Below are 17,270 nucleotides of genomic sequence, written 5' to 3' on the forward strand. Positions count from 1 at the left end.
TGTTCCTCATTTAAAACAATTTAAGGTCTTATATATTCGTAAGAGTGAGTGTGTGTGTGTGTAAAAAATGTGTATGAATGCCAAGATTTAAATATTGTTGCATGTATACAAGTATATCTGAGCCACGCAGTGTATCAACCACTGAGATTTGCTGCACATGTGGAAAACTATGTGTGACAATGTATATGTGCCAATGTATGTGTCGTAAAGTATATGTGTCTATGTTTTTAGCCTGTGTGAAAGCGTGACATATTTCTGAATTTCTATCTAACTATAAATGGTTTCTTTTGGTACAGAAAATTACATATTTTTTGTGTACAAGATGTAGGAAAAGCTATCATCACAAAATCTTTTGAACTCTTTTTGAGACTTTAAAAAGAAAAACATATAACTTTCTCTTGACAATTACAGCAAACCAATGTCTGTAGAGAAAAAATACAATCAAGTAGTACTTTGAGAAAAATAGAAAAGTTTATACAAGAAAACAGACAGACAGATAGACAGAAAAACAGAGAGAAAAAATTTGGAAGAGACAAACAGAAAGATTGTTAATTTTTTTATTTTTTTTTACTTTTGAAATTAGTTTTACATTATATTAACACAAGTGTCCAATATATTTTGGCAATAAACATATAGACAGATTGATTACCTCTAAGCATTTCAATTCTATGTTTAAAACGTATTGAGCGGTTCAATAAATTGATCAGACTCAGGACTGAAAATCGCTTGGTAGGATCAGCTTCCAAAAGACATGACAAAATGTCCCTGAAAATAAGATCATAAAGTTACATTTTATTATTAGAGTTCTACACATGGCAAATATTTCAAATATTTTTTTTTTATTTCTAATTTTCATTATTTCTTAGTCATATTTCTTTTACTATCCATATTTTCTTGTTTAAATGTAAAATCTTTGTAACAGTGACATTGGACATAGAAAATTGTTATTCACTAAGTATACAAAATCAATGTCGATGTTTTGACTCACCTGTCGATATCTGGTAGGAAGAATGTTCGTAAAACTATCGTGAGTAGTGGCTCCTTGGGCTTCAGGTCTATGACATCTACCATGCACAGCATACACCAGTAGACTACTCCAAGTGAGTACATGTCACACTACAATAACAAAACAAAAACATTACTGTATTTATTTAATTCTGACTTAATTATTTTAATTGTTTAAAATATTTCGACGATTATTTTGCACCTATATACACTATTAGTCAGTATAGTTTTGTGTTTTTATAGGTTTAAACAGCTAGAAAATAAACTTGGTTCCATATTTTTTGTATTTTTATTCTTTTTTTCTTTCAAAATGTTCAATCCCCCCCCCCTCTATCTATCTCTATGTGTGTGTGTATGTGTTTTTGTGTGTTTTAAGGTCTATGCAAAAAAAAAAAATAAATCTGTGTTCAGACCTTATGGATTGATTGTGTCATATACAACGCTTTAAAACAATTTAGTGAAGATATTTTATATAGACATCTAGATTGGCAAACGGTCTCTTTGGTTTCAGTACCTAAACATTAGCTTATTAAAGTGGGATTATCTATACGTGTATAAAAATGGCAAAGAATGCTAGTAGATTTAATCATTCAAACTTTTTCATTTATCTGCTTAGGTTTGGTTAAATGTACTTGAACTTTTTTTACATTGTAATTGCATTTCAGTAGAACTTGTTTCACTTTTATTTCCCTTGTGTATTGCGCACAAAAATTATAATAAAATAAAATAGTTTATTAAAAAAAAAAACTTTTGCAGAAAGCAGGATCAGATTTCATCGAATGTCTCTAGCGTTTTTTTCGTGTTTAAATAACGTGTATAAATTTCAGGTTGGATATTTATGCCAGAGTTTAACCCTTTACAACTAGGAAAAAATGATGGAAGTAAACTATTCAGTAGGTAAGAGATTCAAGCGCCATACGTAAAAAAAAAAAAAAAAAAACTGTAATGGTTAAAATTTACTACTAACTCAGTACTCCTAATGACATACTTTTAAAAACTTCAAGTAGACTTACCTTAAAGCAGTCAAAGGTCTTGTTGCCCTGCTCAGGAGATATGTGCATTACTGTTCCTTTTCTCCCGGTAACTAAAGGCTCAGATGGCCAGACGTGGTCTGCTAAACCAAAATCAGCTATGACCACATTCTTTTGATTAGTGAGTAAAATGTTGTCAGATTTCAGGTCCCTGTGAGCGACTCCTCGGTCGTGAAGAAACTTGATTCCACAGCAAAGCTGCACCAGGCATTCATCTCTCAACTCATGCGTCATCGTTGGCAGCGCCTTGGTCAGCGTGCCCTGCTCGTAGAATGGCATGACGAAGCAGAAGTAATTTGGAAATGACGCGACGGTGTCTAAGCACATGATGAAGGGGTGTTTGAGCTCTGCCAGTAGTCCAACTTCTGTCAAGAACTGACGTTCCGCCGAAATACCTTTCTGTGTCTTGTCTTTGTAACACATTTTTACAGCCCACTTTTTGTTGGGATCGAGTCTTTTGTGAACTTGTACAACTTTGGTAGGATAACGATCCTTTAGGACTTTCTCAATCTGCATATCATAGACTTCACATACATCTTTTTGATACTCTTCCATTTTGAAGACTTTTCCTTTACTGGTCAACATCGTGAATAGAAGCAGAGTCGAAATAAATAGAACTATATAACGAACAAGATCCGTTTCAATTAAACACAAGTTGTAAATATTGAGAGAAGAAATGATTTGAACACAAGCTGATCGTACGATGAGATTTTTAGAAGTAACACAAGTGTCTTAAGAAGATTTAAAGTAATGAATATATCCTTCTAATTTTTTTGCCAATGAAGCTCCTCCCCTCAATAATTTGGGACCTTTTCTTTGTCATGTGATTTGTGACAGAAAGTTGTTGTTGCGGTTGAACTGGCTTTCATCTATTTAACGCAGTAAGGAATTTAAGTGAATCTATTGTTTGAAGTAGACATTATATGTTTACTTAAAGACAGCTGACACGTTTTTATTTAGGCTGGACAAGAATGAAAGCAATAGGAGTGGCCGAGCCGATAGCGCTTTGACGCGCTGCAACTAATGAAGCTATTGTTCGGCCACTTCTGACTCCGCGATAGTCTACGCCGGGTCTCTATCATGTTGATTTCTTTGTTGTTGAAGCGAATGATTTGTTTGTGTTTACGGAGTATCAAAGTAAACTAGAAGTGTATGTATGTGTGTTTGTGAGTTAGTAAGGGTTGGAGAGGATAGTCTCAAAAATGTATCAATAAAATATATATAATATTTTTCATTATAATTTTTTTTTATTAGCTTGGATTGGAAATATTTCTTTAGTGGAGTGTGGTAGACATTGATTTCAAAAACGGCTCTAACGATTTTCCTGGAAATTTGATAGTTTATATATATCTTTAAGAAAAAAAAAGCTGATTAATAGTTTAATACCCCCCTTCCGGCTACTCCCATGTAAACAATAATACATTTTATTCTCTATAATTTTTTATTATCACTGCTTAAATTTTTAGTCTTATGTCCTGGGTGTCTCTAAGTTGAGTGATTTTATGTATGGTGTTATAAATATAAGAGTTAATATTACAGAAAGTACTATATACATGATAGTACTATATACATGTTAGTACTGCATATATGATGGAATTTTGGTAACGAAAAAGTAAAGCGCCTTGTTTCTGAACCAGAGTTTTGGATTCGAATCCTGGTGAAGACTGTGAATTGTAAGTTCTGGATCCTTAGTGCGCCTCTGAGTACTCCAAACTCCTGTGGGTACCTGCCATTAGTTGGGGGACACATCAACCTATGTGTCCGCAGTGGACCCCGTACTTTCATAGGACCAGCGCTAATTCTAGGTGTAAAAAGTATTCAATTAAACACTTTTAAAACATATAACAGATTTCCCGCTCCTGCAAATCTCCGGAAATTGCAAAAGTATACAAAAAATGTCCTGGAAATCTCCGGAAATTATTAAAAATCTTTTGAAAACTCTTACAAATCTCATGAAATATATTGACAAAATTGTCATTTTTCAGTGTCATTCAATATGGAAAACGCCAATCCTACACGCGATAAGTAAAAACGGCATTATGAATTACCCGTAATTGTGTAATCTGGTGAAAGAAGCTTTTTGCGCCTCAAACTATTGAAGAATTACTTGAGGTCAACAATTCTCAAAGATACATTAAAACATTTGGTAATTCTTGCTATTGAGCGGGATCTATGTTGGAAACAGAATTATTATGATATACTGTATGACTTTGCTACATGCAAGGCTCGTAAAGTAATTCCGTACGTAGTCAAGAATGAATAAAACGCTTCCCTACCCAAACTTGACCCCGCGAAATTCGTTTCGCATAGTACTCCACAATGGTTAAGTCTGGGCCTGCTTGTTCTCTTTCCATGACTTCTTGGTCACATTGGTCAAGTCCGGCCCTGCTATGGAATGACGGGTCAATACTACTTGTTCCCCCCCCCCCCTCTTTTTATTCTCCTCTTAAATTACGTAGAGTAACTCTAGTCCGACCGACTTGCAAAAATAAAAGACTGATCATTCCTTTACGTTGTGTACAAACTCTTGCGCCATATATATATTTGTCTAGGGTTAATATATTAGGTAGAACTACTGGAATAATTTAACTAGTTGGCTACGACGTGATTTAACCTCTGTTATCAGCAAAGTGTCCCGCTAAATACTCAGAATTTGCAAAGTGTCCCTATAAGGAAAAAGTTTGCGAAACACTAATCTAGGCCTATACGGTTATACATTGTAGCAAAAAGTGTTTTCAATTAATTTTAAATCTTATTTCACACCCCCCCCCCCTTTTCTAATCATTTTTTTACAAATTAAGCCTAATAACTTTTTAATTCACTTTTTAAAACTAGGAAAAACTGAATGAGCAACTAGCACCCCCACCCCAAACATAGAGCTGACTAATTTAAAACGATCTGTTTGCAGGGGAGGGGGAACACACGTAGATACCACGTAAGTACTTTAAAGGCATCAAGCGTAGATTGACAATGACTTCAAAAAAAAATATCGCGTCGATAGAGTGACCCATTACAAACATAACATCTTTTTATCTCAGCTACTCTTTGTCCTTTTTTTGTTGTTGTTGTGTTGTGGTGGACTTCAGCCAGTGTTACATCCAAGTTTTGACAGACCCTGCATCCCACCCCAACCCACCACTGCTACGACCACAGCGAACCGACGCGTTCAAGCAGAACAGTAGCACAATATAAAAAAATATCTTTAATGTACACAATTTTCTAATGCTTGGACGAAATGAAAATCTTCAGGACTAGAACAAAACAAAAAAAAAAAAGGTTAAAACATTCGGCCTACTGTTATCCAATTTCTTTTATTTCTATTACTTTTTTTTAAAATCTACAATATAATTAACATTATTTAGAACTATACTGTTTACTAGATAAGTAAGACTTTGCAATCCATAAGGCTGATGATGTAAAGGTCATCTGTTACTATGTCCGAGGATGTCATGCGGCCTGCACAACGACCAATTTCCTTTACTTACCCCAACTAATGACAGGTACCGATCAGATGTGGGTGGACTTAGAACTAGATATCGTAAAAAAAAAAAAAAAAAAAAAACAAACGTAAAATGCATCTATTCCTATTGTGCGTTAAATATTTTTAGTGGCCCCGAAAGGGGAAAAGACGCTATTAGTTTTTGTGAAATGTCTGTCCGTCTGTCCATCCCGTTTAGATCTCGTGAACTAGAAAAGATAGTGAAAATCCGACATCATAATATTTTAGTCCATTCAAAGTTCTGATGCAACGGCTCCTTTTTTCTTTTCTAAAAGCCAAAAATGTAATTTTTTTAAATCACTTATGCAAGCAGTTTTTTTTTTTATAAAGAATACAGAACTTTTACAACTATTCCCTATTAATAGTAACAAAAACGGGAGACTCTATGGTAGGGGCAATGACTATGTATCCAATATTTTACACATTTATGCAAATGGTTTTACATTTTTTGCCAAAATTTAGTATTTTAGCATTTGTATTGCTAAGTTAAGTAAGTTCTGTCATACTAACTACTACATTTACACACAAAAAAAGGTTATTTAGTATGCATATAAGTTGAACATAATTTAAAACAACAATTAATAAGTAGTTTGTCATATTATCGCGTCCATCACAACTATAGAACACGAAAGTAGAAAAGTAAAGGATGTTTTATTTTACGTATTTATTTTCTTGAGGTTCAGAATAAGAGATTAGCCTCTTTCCAAAACAATTAGATTAATTAGATATTCATTATATGACATCAGTTAGGCCAGGTTCGCATTTAACTTCACATTCACTTATCCTTTGGTCCACCCCTGAGTCCATTCTTCTCTGTCATTTGTCTTTGATAGAATTTCATTCTGATGTTCTTATGGAAATTTTTAATAGCTTGGGTGGACCATGAGTTCCTTTTGGTTCTACATTATTTTATTATTATTATTGTTATTATTATAGCGCTATTTTCATGCTTACAGCATGCTCGGAGCGCTTTTGGTCCAATTCATTTGTGGACCAGTGGGGGGGGGGGTATCTAGGAGTTGGTTTTCCGTGCTGCCTTTAGGCTCAGTAAACACAACTCTGCCCGAGTCGGGTGTCGAACCTCGAGCCCCCCTCTAGGTAGCCAAGCCAAGCCAAGTTCAAGCCTCTCGACCACGCTTCCTACATTATTGCAGAAGCTTTTCGGGGGCATTATATAAGACAGAGAAAAGAAGTGCAAGTTGAGTTTCTAGAGTTGAGTACATTTTGGAGGAAGCTCAGTATAGAGAGTTACAGTCCATTGCCGTGAAATGCAGAAAAGTACATTGAATTACAAAACAAGAAATGTGAATTACACAGAGGTACAGAGAATTACAGGGAAGCACTGTGAATTAGAGAGAAAAGCAGTGAATTAAAGAAAAGTACATTGAATTACTGAGAATTACAGTAAATTAGAGAAGTACAGTGAATTACAGAAAAGTACAGGAAATTACAAAGAAGTAAGTACTGTAAATCACAAAGAAGTATAGTGAATTCTAGAGAAGTCCAGTGAATTACGTTAACCGTTGATTTTTTAAAATCTCTGTATCCTGTGATATCAAGTCGTTAGTCGAACAATAAAACTGTATCTCTAACACTTTTAACACGAGAACGTCTCTTCTTTTTGTATCTTTTTGTAATTGTCGATAGTTTGTAGTTCATAGTTTCTGATATTCTTTCTAAAAATATTGAAACCTGCCTTTTGAACTGCATGACCAAGCCTATTCGTGGACAATTTTGAGTTTGTGTTTCCACACTAACTGTCTTTGTAACATTGTTCTGTATTGCATTTACTATGGAGTTAAATCAAGCGTAGGTATAGTAATTGACTACTGCAAGAGTTCGTGGAACACCTAGTCAGGCCTCGCGGAACACAGTTTTGGTAACACTTTCCTAGACAATATATAAATCAATGTTACTTGATTCGGCGCCTTCACGGAGGTTACGCTTGATACCAACAAGTGAGATTATTTATTCAGTATTCACAGATGTAGTTAAATATATTGAGTTTCGTCTCCTTAAATAATTGTACGCTTTATTTCACTCACAGCCATTATCGGATCAGATTGAAACACTATACAATTATTTATTGTAACTAACAAAACATGAATCAATTGGAAAAAAATAGTTGATTTTATAATTTTTTTTAAATAATTATTTTGTCTTATATCTAAAAATCGAAATAACGTCTACATTCTTAGGAAACAGTTGCAATTGTGGAGTTCTTCCCCTTAGATAAGCCTCTTCTATGGAAATTTTTATTTCGCTTGTTCTTTGTTTTACTTTATCTTTAAACATTGACTCATAAAAGTTGTCATAGAAATCTCTAGATGTTCTGGACAATACTATCATTTATTTGGCTAATGTCCAGCAAAAGAATCAAAGCTACAGTTTGAAGTGGACACTATTGATAGACATTGAAAGCCCACACAGCCGACATATTTTTGTTTGAACTGTTCAAAATATTTGAAATAAAGAGTCTCCGAGCCACGTAATGCATGGAATAAAGTTCTTGTTCAATGGTACAGAACACTATGAAAGTCAACGCCGGCTCTCTAACACGTGGATTATTATGTTGGTGTAGGTGTAGAACACTGTAGATGATTGTCTGTTTAAATTTTAGCGCGTCAATAAAAAACCCAAAAGAAAACAATTGTGTGTGTGTGTATGTATCTGTGTATGTTTCTTTGTGTGAGGGTGAGTGTTGAAAGTTATGACTAGTGAAGACTGCCCAGTTCCTAGCGTCATAACTTTAAAAAAAAATGATTTGAAATAAAACTTTATTATCTAAAACTTTTTATGCTTGCAATTTTCTACAGGCTTTCATTCATTTTGTTTTTGTTTTAATGCTAGATTTAAAAAAAAGATTAATGTACTAAGTTTTGTGTGTGTGTGTTTGTGTGAAGTACTGTAAATCACAAAGAAGTATAGTGTGGGGGGTAATGTGGACATATTCTACTACACTGAAGTAACTTCTTATTTAAATACTTACAAACTATGCATTAAAAAAAACTACTCAGACAACTGATTAAATATCTGTACCAAACTATTCCTCCCAAACTATGAAATTAATAACACAATATTATTACTATTACAATTGAGAACTCATAATTAAATTTTTGTATTATTTCAGAACCTCTGGTCCATTACTATAATTGTAATAATTATTATTATGTATAATATCTTGGGTAGACGATTGACAGCTTGTTTCTATGACAGATAGCTAACTAGGGTGTCATGTAACCAGAACACCATCCAATTACCTATTCACCTCAACAACTAATGGCTGCTACATAATAGCAATAAAGAAAGGGAGAGTATAACCATATTGGTAACTGGAGTACAAGCTTTACATTTTTAAATATGTTAGCGGGGGGAGGGGGTAGTCATTTCACTTTATAATTAGCTAAATATTTTGTTTCTCTTTAAGAATTATTTTACATAATTTTTCATTTAATAATTTTTTAAAGTGATTAATTAATGTCATATAAATGCTAATATATAAAGCTATGTCAGGCTTAAAATAAATATTTATGTATCCTTGCACTATACATCCACACACATTGTGGTGTATTTTACCTATAGTATACTTTACTGATATTGACGTCATTATTACTTTTTCATGTGATCTTTACTGTATCAACCTTTAGTTAATGCAGTATTAATATTAACAGAAAAAAGACATTATGTATGCAAAAGTATGTGTTTTTAGTATTAGCATAAAATCAGGTTCTATTTCCGAGCTTTGAGAAAAATTATTTTATTTTTAAAATATTCATAAATGAATTAAATGTGTTATTTAGTTGTTTAGAAAATAAGCTTTTATTTGGGTGCAAAGAATAATTTTCTTTGTAATCTGTCTAGCAATAATTTGTCAATAAATCATATGTCTTAATACAGTGTTACGTAAATTTGTGTTATACTTACAATTATGAATAAATACTATTGTTAAAAGTTTTTTCTAAACTTTATTGTTATGTTATTAATAGATGTTTATCCAATAAAAAAAAAAATAAACTTTCAAAGTAAAAAAAAGTATTTTAAAGAACAATAACAACAATAACAAAACAAAAGAAAACAAAGAAATTATTAAAATTTTAAGACAAAAACTTTATTAGAATAATTGATGATCTGTAGCACAGGAATTTTATTATATACAAATTACAATTAAGTTTCAAGTCCTGGCTATGACGTCACAGATTACTTCAAGCAAAGAGAACAGTCTTTCGTTTGGACAACAGGAACTGACCTTGACATTTAAATAAAGCGTTGTTCTGCAGAAGACATAGAAAAAAATTTGCGTTTAAACTTAGAATGGAAAAAAAAATTAAAAAGAAGCAAGTTATTGATATTTTGAACAGATATCCAAAGAGAATTTTAAGGTTTGAAAAATAATTTGTTAGGTTGATAAAATTTTTAAAAGCTGCTGACAAACAATGGACAGACTAAACATTGATGACAGACTGATAGAACATTTTTCCATTACCTCTAAGACTGGCTATTCTGTCTGTAAAACGATATTCAGGCTGCTCCAGTACGCAGAGGAGATTGTAACAGGTTAACCTGTCGACAGGGCTCGGGTCCAAAAGATTGGTCAAAACCAGCCTGAAAAAAGAAAGCAAGAAATTAAAAAATTGAAAAAAAGGATATAATAAAAATCACAAATAAATAATAAATATCAGTTTTAAAAGAAATGAAACATATTTTATCCCATCTTTTTTATTCTCACCTCTTTCCACGGGGAAAAACTAATTAAAAAGTTTATAATATTCAAATAATAGACCTGTGGATCTAGACTTAGAAGACGATGTGGAAATAAGTTCTTGAAAATAAATTGAATGAATAAGGTCTATATGCGGGACAACTCGAAAGCGTAAAATATTTTTAAGAAAAGTTTATTTTCTTGTCCTCTTGCCAAATTTAAATTTATTTATTTACTTTAAACATTCATAACACTCAAATGTATCCCAGATTTTCCAAATAGCAAGTATTTTTTTCCCAACGACATATATCCATCGTCAAATTTCTAGGAAAATCATTACAACCGTTTTTTTTTTTACCGTGTCCACCCAGATTGTTCCCACTCATTCAGAATGTTTGACTTAAATAGAAGTATTGTAAAAAGCTGAACATTCAAAGCAAAAAAAAAATGACAATTTTTTACTTTTAAATCTCAACTGACACATGAACATCTCTAAAGATGATTTTAATGTTTACTTATTAATAAAAGTCATAACCAAATATTAAATATGAATGTTTGACTTACCAGTCTATACTAGTATCACACAAAGTATTGACTAATTCCTTCATTTGCTCGGTGCTCTTTAAATCAAAGACATCGACTTTGAAAACCATACACCAGTAGACTACTCCTAGTGCGTACATATCACACTGTAAAGAAAACAATACAGACAGTATGAGATCATTGCCTTGTCTTTTTGATGGTATATCAAAGCAACATATTTATAAAGTGAACCAGATCTTGATCAAGATATTATACAGGTCAAGAAATTTCAAATCAAGATAAAACATGTACAATTTGTTATTATATGCATAGTGTTTTTTAATTATTACATTTTTATGCATAACCGAAAAGGGGTAGCTTAGTTCAAAAAAATTACAGTCCAAAACGAGACATACTTGATCAAATTAAATAAATAAATAATCTACTATATTAAATATTTATAACTAAAATGATAAATAAAATTAATAGAATTAGATAGATAGATACATAGATAGATAGATAGATAAATAGATAGATAGATAGATAGATAGATAGATAGATAGATAGAAAGATAGATAGATAGATAGATAGATAGATAGATAGATAGATAGATAGATAGATAGATAGATAGATAGATAGATAGATAGATAGATAGATAGATAGATAGATAGATAGATAGATAGATAGATAGATAGATAGATAGATAGATAGATAGATAGATAGATAGATAGATAGATAGATAGATAGATAGATAGATAGATAGATAGATAGATAGATAGATAGATAGATAGATAGATAGATAGATAGCAGCGAGCAATATCCGCTGAAGTTTAAAAGCTTTGAAAATTCTACTTATTACAGCTCAAAAATTAAAGGAATTAACTTGTATTTTAAAAAGGTTTCGTCTAAAACCGAATTTTTATATGATTCAAGCAATAAAGTCTTAAGGAACTTTAAGAAAATATAAAATTTCACTTACTTTAAAAGCGTTAAATTCTTTCTGGATAAACTGTTCTGGGGAAATGTACGTATGGGTTCCTTTTATGGTGCTCACTGGTGTATCGATAGTGGGCAAGATTTCAGACAAACCGAAATCAGCAATGACCACACGTTGTCCGTTTTCATGTCTCTGTGAGCGATTTTATGTCTATGGAGAAATTTAAGTCCTGCACACAGCTGCACAAGGTATTCATCACTCTTCTCCTGATTCATGGTCGGCAGTGCCTCGGTCAGAGTTCCTGTTTCGTACAATGGCATCACGTATGCGAAGTAACCAGGAAAGATACCCATGGTATCCATGCCCATAACATAAGGATGGTGAATCTTGGTGAGTACTGAAATTTCTGCCATGAATTGCCTTGTGGTTCTTTGGTCAACATCAGTATTGTCTTTGAAATAAGTTTTAATGACTTTCTTCACGCTTTGGTCTTGTTTGGATCTGACTTGAAAAACTTTGATCGGGTGATTGTCTTGAAGTAGTTTTTCCACCTCGAAACCATATACATGGCATGCATCGTCTTGGTAGCTTAGAAGTCCGTCTTTCTTTTTCTTGGAGTGATACATTGTAGAATAGATCAGAATTGAGCTATCAGACAATAAATGCTGGTGTAGATCCCAACAGTACGAAAATAAATCCAAGAAATAGAACACAAACAATGTAGAACCACAACACTTAAAGTTCGCAAAGAGAGATCACAATTTTGATTAAGAGAATGTACTGTAACTTGAACTGTGAAAGTTGATATAGTCAGCCGATGGCTGTAAGCCCCTCCTACATAGCTGTTTGGTGTTTTGTGATTGGTCGAATTTATGAAAGCTACAGGTGAGCCACTCCTTCCTAATTGTCTTTGAAGTTTTTGACCAGTGTATGACACTCGGAGACACCATTGTTCGGGGGTATATACGTCAGCAGACGACCAAGGTTTGGGCAGCTTTAAGAATTTGTTGCTACGCAAGGATGACCATAATGGCGATTGAGGAGCTGAGTGTCTCTGATAAGAATGTCAACAATCTTTTGTTTTCTCGGTATGTATTAGTCAACCACCGCCGCCGTGGACAACGTCACGGTCAGCTATAGAAAGAGAAGGGGATTGCGGGGAACAAAGCTGAACGAAGTAGATGTTTGTGTAGGCATTATGAGAGTGTGTCAATAGTGTATCACTGCCCTCCCCTCTCCATTTAAAATAACTATTTCAAAGAATAGATAAATGGAAATTCATACTGACAATTTAGATTTCATGCTTTATTCCAAAATTTTAAAAGAATATATAAGTTATAAAATTGACTATTCGCTTTTGAATTTGTCCCAATATATGAATTTTGTTACTTTTTGTTCAGTTAGAGCTAGTTATAATTTCCAAATTACTGACTCTAACAAGTTATTTACATATTCACTAATAATAAATAAAAAGTTGAAAAGGAAATACCAAAGCTGTGAAATTTGAAAGATTATAAGTCATATTAGTTGAACTGATATTCTAAAAAAAATATTTCTATACAATTCATGTGTAAATGTATAAAGATGCAGAAGTATTTGATGTATATAAATAAATAGAATGTGTTTCTAATACAATTTTAAAATAATACTCTACATTTTTTTAAAACAGACATACTTTAAAGTTTAATGTAGCCATGATATATTGCTACCGCAGTCACCCACTTGACCTTTAGACCTTTTTCTAACTGCGAAATCTGGCAGCAATATTATAGGAGTTAGTCAAAGTAAAGGAGGCATGGACTTGAGACATGATTTTTTTCTTTCAAGACTTGTAAAACAAACAGTACTGGCTTTAACACTATTTGTCATCTTCTTTTCAGTCCTACTAACCAGCGCTTTTAAATTCACGGAAGATGGAATATATATCCACAGTAGATCTGATGGAAGGCTTTATAACCTGTCGCGTCTTGAAGCCAAAACGAAAAGACGTCGTATCTTGATTAGGGAGCTGCTGTTCGCCAATGATGCGGCCCTCATATCTCATTCACAAGAAATCTACTGAAGCTAGTGAATGCCTTGACAGATGCTTGTCAAGAGTTTAGCCTTACAGAGCTAGAAATGTGCTGCAGATTACTCATTGATTTTTTAAAACATCTTTTGTATTGTCATTACAAGATTTTTATAAAACCAAACATCTAAATTAGGGTGTAACTAATTTTGAAATATTTGTTTTCAAAATATATTTGTTGTTTTTTTTTAATTAGAATTAAATAGATATACACAAGAAAATAGTTTTGTATATTCAGAAATAATGGAGAGGACAACATTAAAAGCAAAGTTCACAGTTTGGATTCCAAAAGATTATAAGAGACATAACCGTGTTTATTTTTTTATTTTCTCCTTCAGCAAATTCTTTCCCTTAAACTCAATTCTGACTTGATACTAAGAGTTATCCATTTAAGATTCTTATCAACTATCGAGGATGACAAGTGGCATGCAAATAAACTAACAACCCAAACTGCACCAGACTAATGTACCCATAGAGTTGGATGGACTCATCGTAACGTTACTCTCGCTACTAGTAAAAGCAATCTGCAAAAATGTTTTGATATGATGGGAAGCGGAATCACCGCATCACTGAACAGGAGCTGACACCAAGTTGAAAATATTGCTTAGTGCAAACAAAGTTTATATTCACTCACTTCGTCTGTCTATCTGTCTGTCACGATTATTAACAAAACTAAAAAAATATGCATATAATAATACAAATTACATAATTATTTCTTGTTAATAACAACACATAAAACAATAAAAAAAACTAATAAGTTAAATTATTATTTGTAATTGAACTTTTCATATAGAAAATGGTAAACAAATCTTGAAGTATTGTGTGCAATAGAAGAATTTTAGCATTTAATTAATAGATAAGAATTCTTTTATCTATATTTAAAAAAAAAAAATAGTGTGTTTTTTAAGTAAGAAGTCCGACTGTTAACTATTGAAACAACGAATGGTCTTGATTACATTCTAGCTAAGTTAAAAAGCGCAATGTCTCAATAACGAACTCACTCTTTTTTTTATTAATGCAGCGTACATAGCTTGCAGAACTAAGAGAGTCAAGTTTTAGACTGAACGACATATCCTTCCTTCCATGCTTAGAAATTATGTCACATAACAGAAAACACACAATAAAAACTGCACATTTTTAAAAAGGTGAAAATTGTTTAAAATAATTTTCATTATATTTTTTTTTCTATTTAATCGATTCACAAAAACAACAACGATAGTTCCCAAAGATCCCAAAAATAATATAACCCAATCTGTTTCAGTTTATGAACCCTGAACCCCCGATTCGAAATCTAGCGCTTTACATCTTAGCCATCAATTACATTAAAAATAGTTATGAATAGAAACAGAGTCGAAGTATATAGAAATATACAATGAACTAGATCTGTTTCAATTAAACACAAGTTGTAAATATTGAGGGAAGAAATGATTTAAACTCAAGCTGATCACAGGATGAGATTTTCAGATGTAACACAAGTGTCTCAAGAAGCTGAGTATTTCACGTAATGAATATATCCATCTGATTTATTTGTCAATAAAGCTCATTCCTTTGAATAATTTGGCGACTTTTCTTTGTCATGTGATGTGTGACAGAAACTTGTGGATGCCGCGGAACACGTTATCATCTGTTTAACTTTTTGCGCAGGAAGGAATTTCAGTGAATCTCTTGTTTGAAGTGGACAGTATATGTTTACTTAAGGTCAGCCGACACGTTTTTATTTAGGCTGGACAAGAATGACAATAGGAGTGGCCGAGCCGATAGCGCTTTGACGCGCTGCAACTAATGAAGCTTTTGTTCGGCTACATTTGACACCACGATAGTCTACGCCGGGTCTCTGTCATGTTGATTTCTTTGTTGTTCAAGCGAATGATTTGTTTGTGTTACGGAGTATCAAAGTAAACTAGGAGTAAACAATTTGTGAGTGTGTGTGTTTGCGGGAAAGAGTAAAATTTGACTGGGAGGTGGAGGGGTGGTCTAAGTGACGTATCATTGAAAACATTTTTTAATATTTTTGGAATTCCATATATTAGTATAAAAAATGATTTTCTTTGTTGGAGGGTGGTAGACAATGATCTCATAAACTGCTAAAGGTTTCCTATAAATTATTTTGAGGAAAAAAAATCGACCATACATAGAAAACACTAGTTATACTACTACAATTTTAAAAAAAAATTGAATCATCTTGAAAGTAGAAATCTTACAAAAGTATTTTAATAAATACAACGGTATTTGTATTTGATAGAATTTCATTCTGGTGTTCTTTCTGAAAATATTGAGACCTTCCCTTTTACCTACCTGGGTGAACCACATCGGGGACCGATTCTGAGTTTGTGTTTCCACACAAACTTTCTTTGTAACCTTGTTTTAAATTGTCTTACATTTAATTTTCAACGTTTTATTGCTTATAAAATATATTGGACTTTAAATAGTGTATGTCATGAAGTTATCATGCCATCTTGATGAAAGAAAAAAAAAGTTTTTTTTTAAACTATTAAAGAGATGTAACAAGGAAACACGTTGCTTGAGCTGGGTCAACATAAAACTGTTAACCCATTCTTATTAAGTGAAAGTTGTTTTAATATCACAATTCCATAGGTAAAGTACAATGATTGACAATTTTAGTCCTTATTCATAACTATAGAGAGCTATTTTCAGATGAAGATTTTAGTTATAAATGTAAACCTATTGGCAAACAATATATCACTTGCAAGTAGTAAATAGTTGTTTTTTTGTCCATAACATTTGCCAGTGAGGATAGCATCACGTGTAACTTAATAAAAAGCTCTCAACGTACACACGACATGGGCACACACCTTTACTTAATTAACAGTTGAACTTTGATTGAAGGGAAACAATTACTGCAAGAGAGACCGTGCACAATTAAATTCTTTTATTTCTATTATAGTATTAATGATCTTTTAGCTTTACTTCGAAATGACTATATTAATTTTGCAATTTTTTTTGTGATTTAAAAAAAAATACATTTGGCAAAACAATAGAAATGATTTTTTATAATATAAACAAAAACAAAAACATTTACTACCTCAATAGATACAAAAATGTTAATACATTAGTAGTTATAATACTTTAAATATACTGCACAAAAAGTACGCTTTTTTATATTTTTTAATTTTTTAATTTTTTTTTTTTTTAAATTCTTTAATCTTGTCCTTCCATGCTCATTAAGCGAGAAATATATTTGGGTAAGGAGCGGTTAACATTTTCGATAAGCTTTCTCAATGCTTACATAAACATCTTATACTGTCCTTTTGTTCCCCGCAATCTCCTGCTCTTTCTCCGACTGACCAAGGCGGTGTCCACTGCAACTGGTCACTAACTCGTCTCGAGAAAACAAAAGATTGTTGACATTGTCGGTCCTTCAATCAATAATGTGTTCATCCTTGCAAAGCAACAAATTATGACAGCAGCCCAAACCTTGGTCGTCTGCTGACGTATGTACCTCCGAACAATGGCGTCTCCAAGTGTCATCCACTGGTCAAAAACTTCAA

General features: G+C 32.6%; 2 protein-coding genes across 2 annotated transcripts; both read right to left on the reverse strand.

Annotated features, from left to right (window-relative positions):
* Positions 1 to 405: 405 nt before the first annotated feature.
* LOC106079757 (calcium-dependent protein kinase 1-like) lies at positions 406 to 2,621 on the reverse strand. Its single transcript, XM_056043198.1, has 4 exons — positions 2,019 to 2,621; positions 989 to 1,116; positions 650 to 765; positions 406 to 422 (listed from the first exon to the last, which is right to left on the reverse strand). Exons 1-4 carry the CDS (start codon positions 2,619 to 2,621, stop codon positions 406 to 408), a joined length of 864 nt encoding a protein of 287 aa, XP_055899173.1.
* A 7,356-nt stretch (positions 2,622 to 9,977) lies between these two features.
* LOC129928558 (serine/threonine-protein kinase NIM1-like) lies at positions 9,978 to 12,319 on the reverse strand. Its single transcript, XM_056043199.1, has 3 exons — positions 11,846 to 12,319; positions 10,799 to 10,923; positions 9,978 to 10,137 (listed from the first exon to the last, which is right to left on the reverse strand). The coding sequence occupies exons 1-3, from the start codon at positions 12,317 to 12,319 to the stop codon at positions 9,978 to 9,980; spliced, it is 759 nt and encodes a 252-aa protein (XP_055899174.1).
* Between the last annotated feature and the right edge of the window lie 4,951 nt (positions 12,320 to 17,270).

The sequence above is a fragment of the Biomphalaria glabrata genome, chromosome 10, assembly GCF_947242115.1.
Source record: "Biomphalaria glabrata chromosome 10, xgBioGlab47.1, whole genome shotgun sequence".
Taxonomy (NCBI): Eukaryota; Metazoa; Mollusca; class Gastropoda; family Planorbidae; genus Biomphalaria; species Biomphalaria glabrata.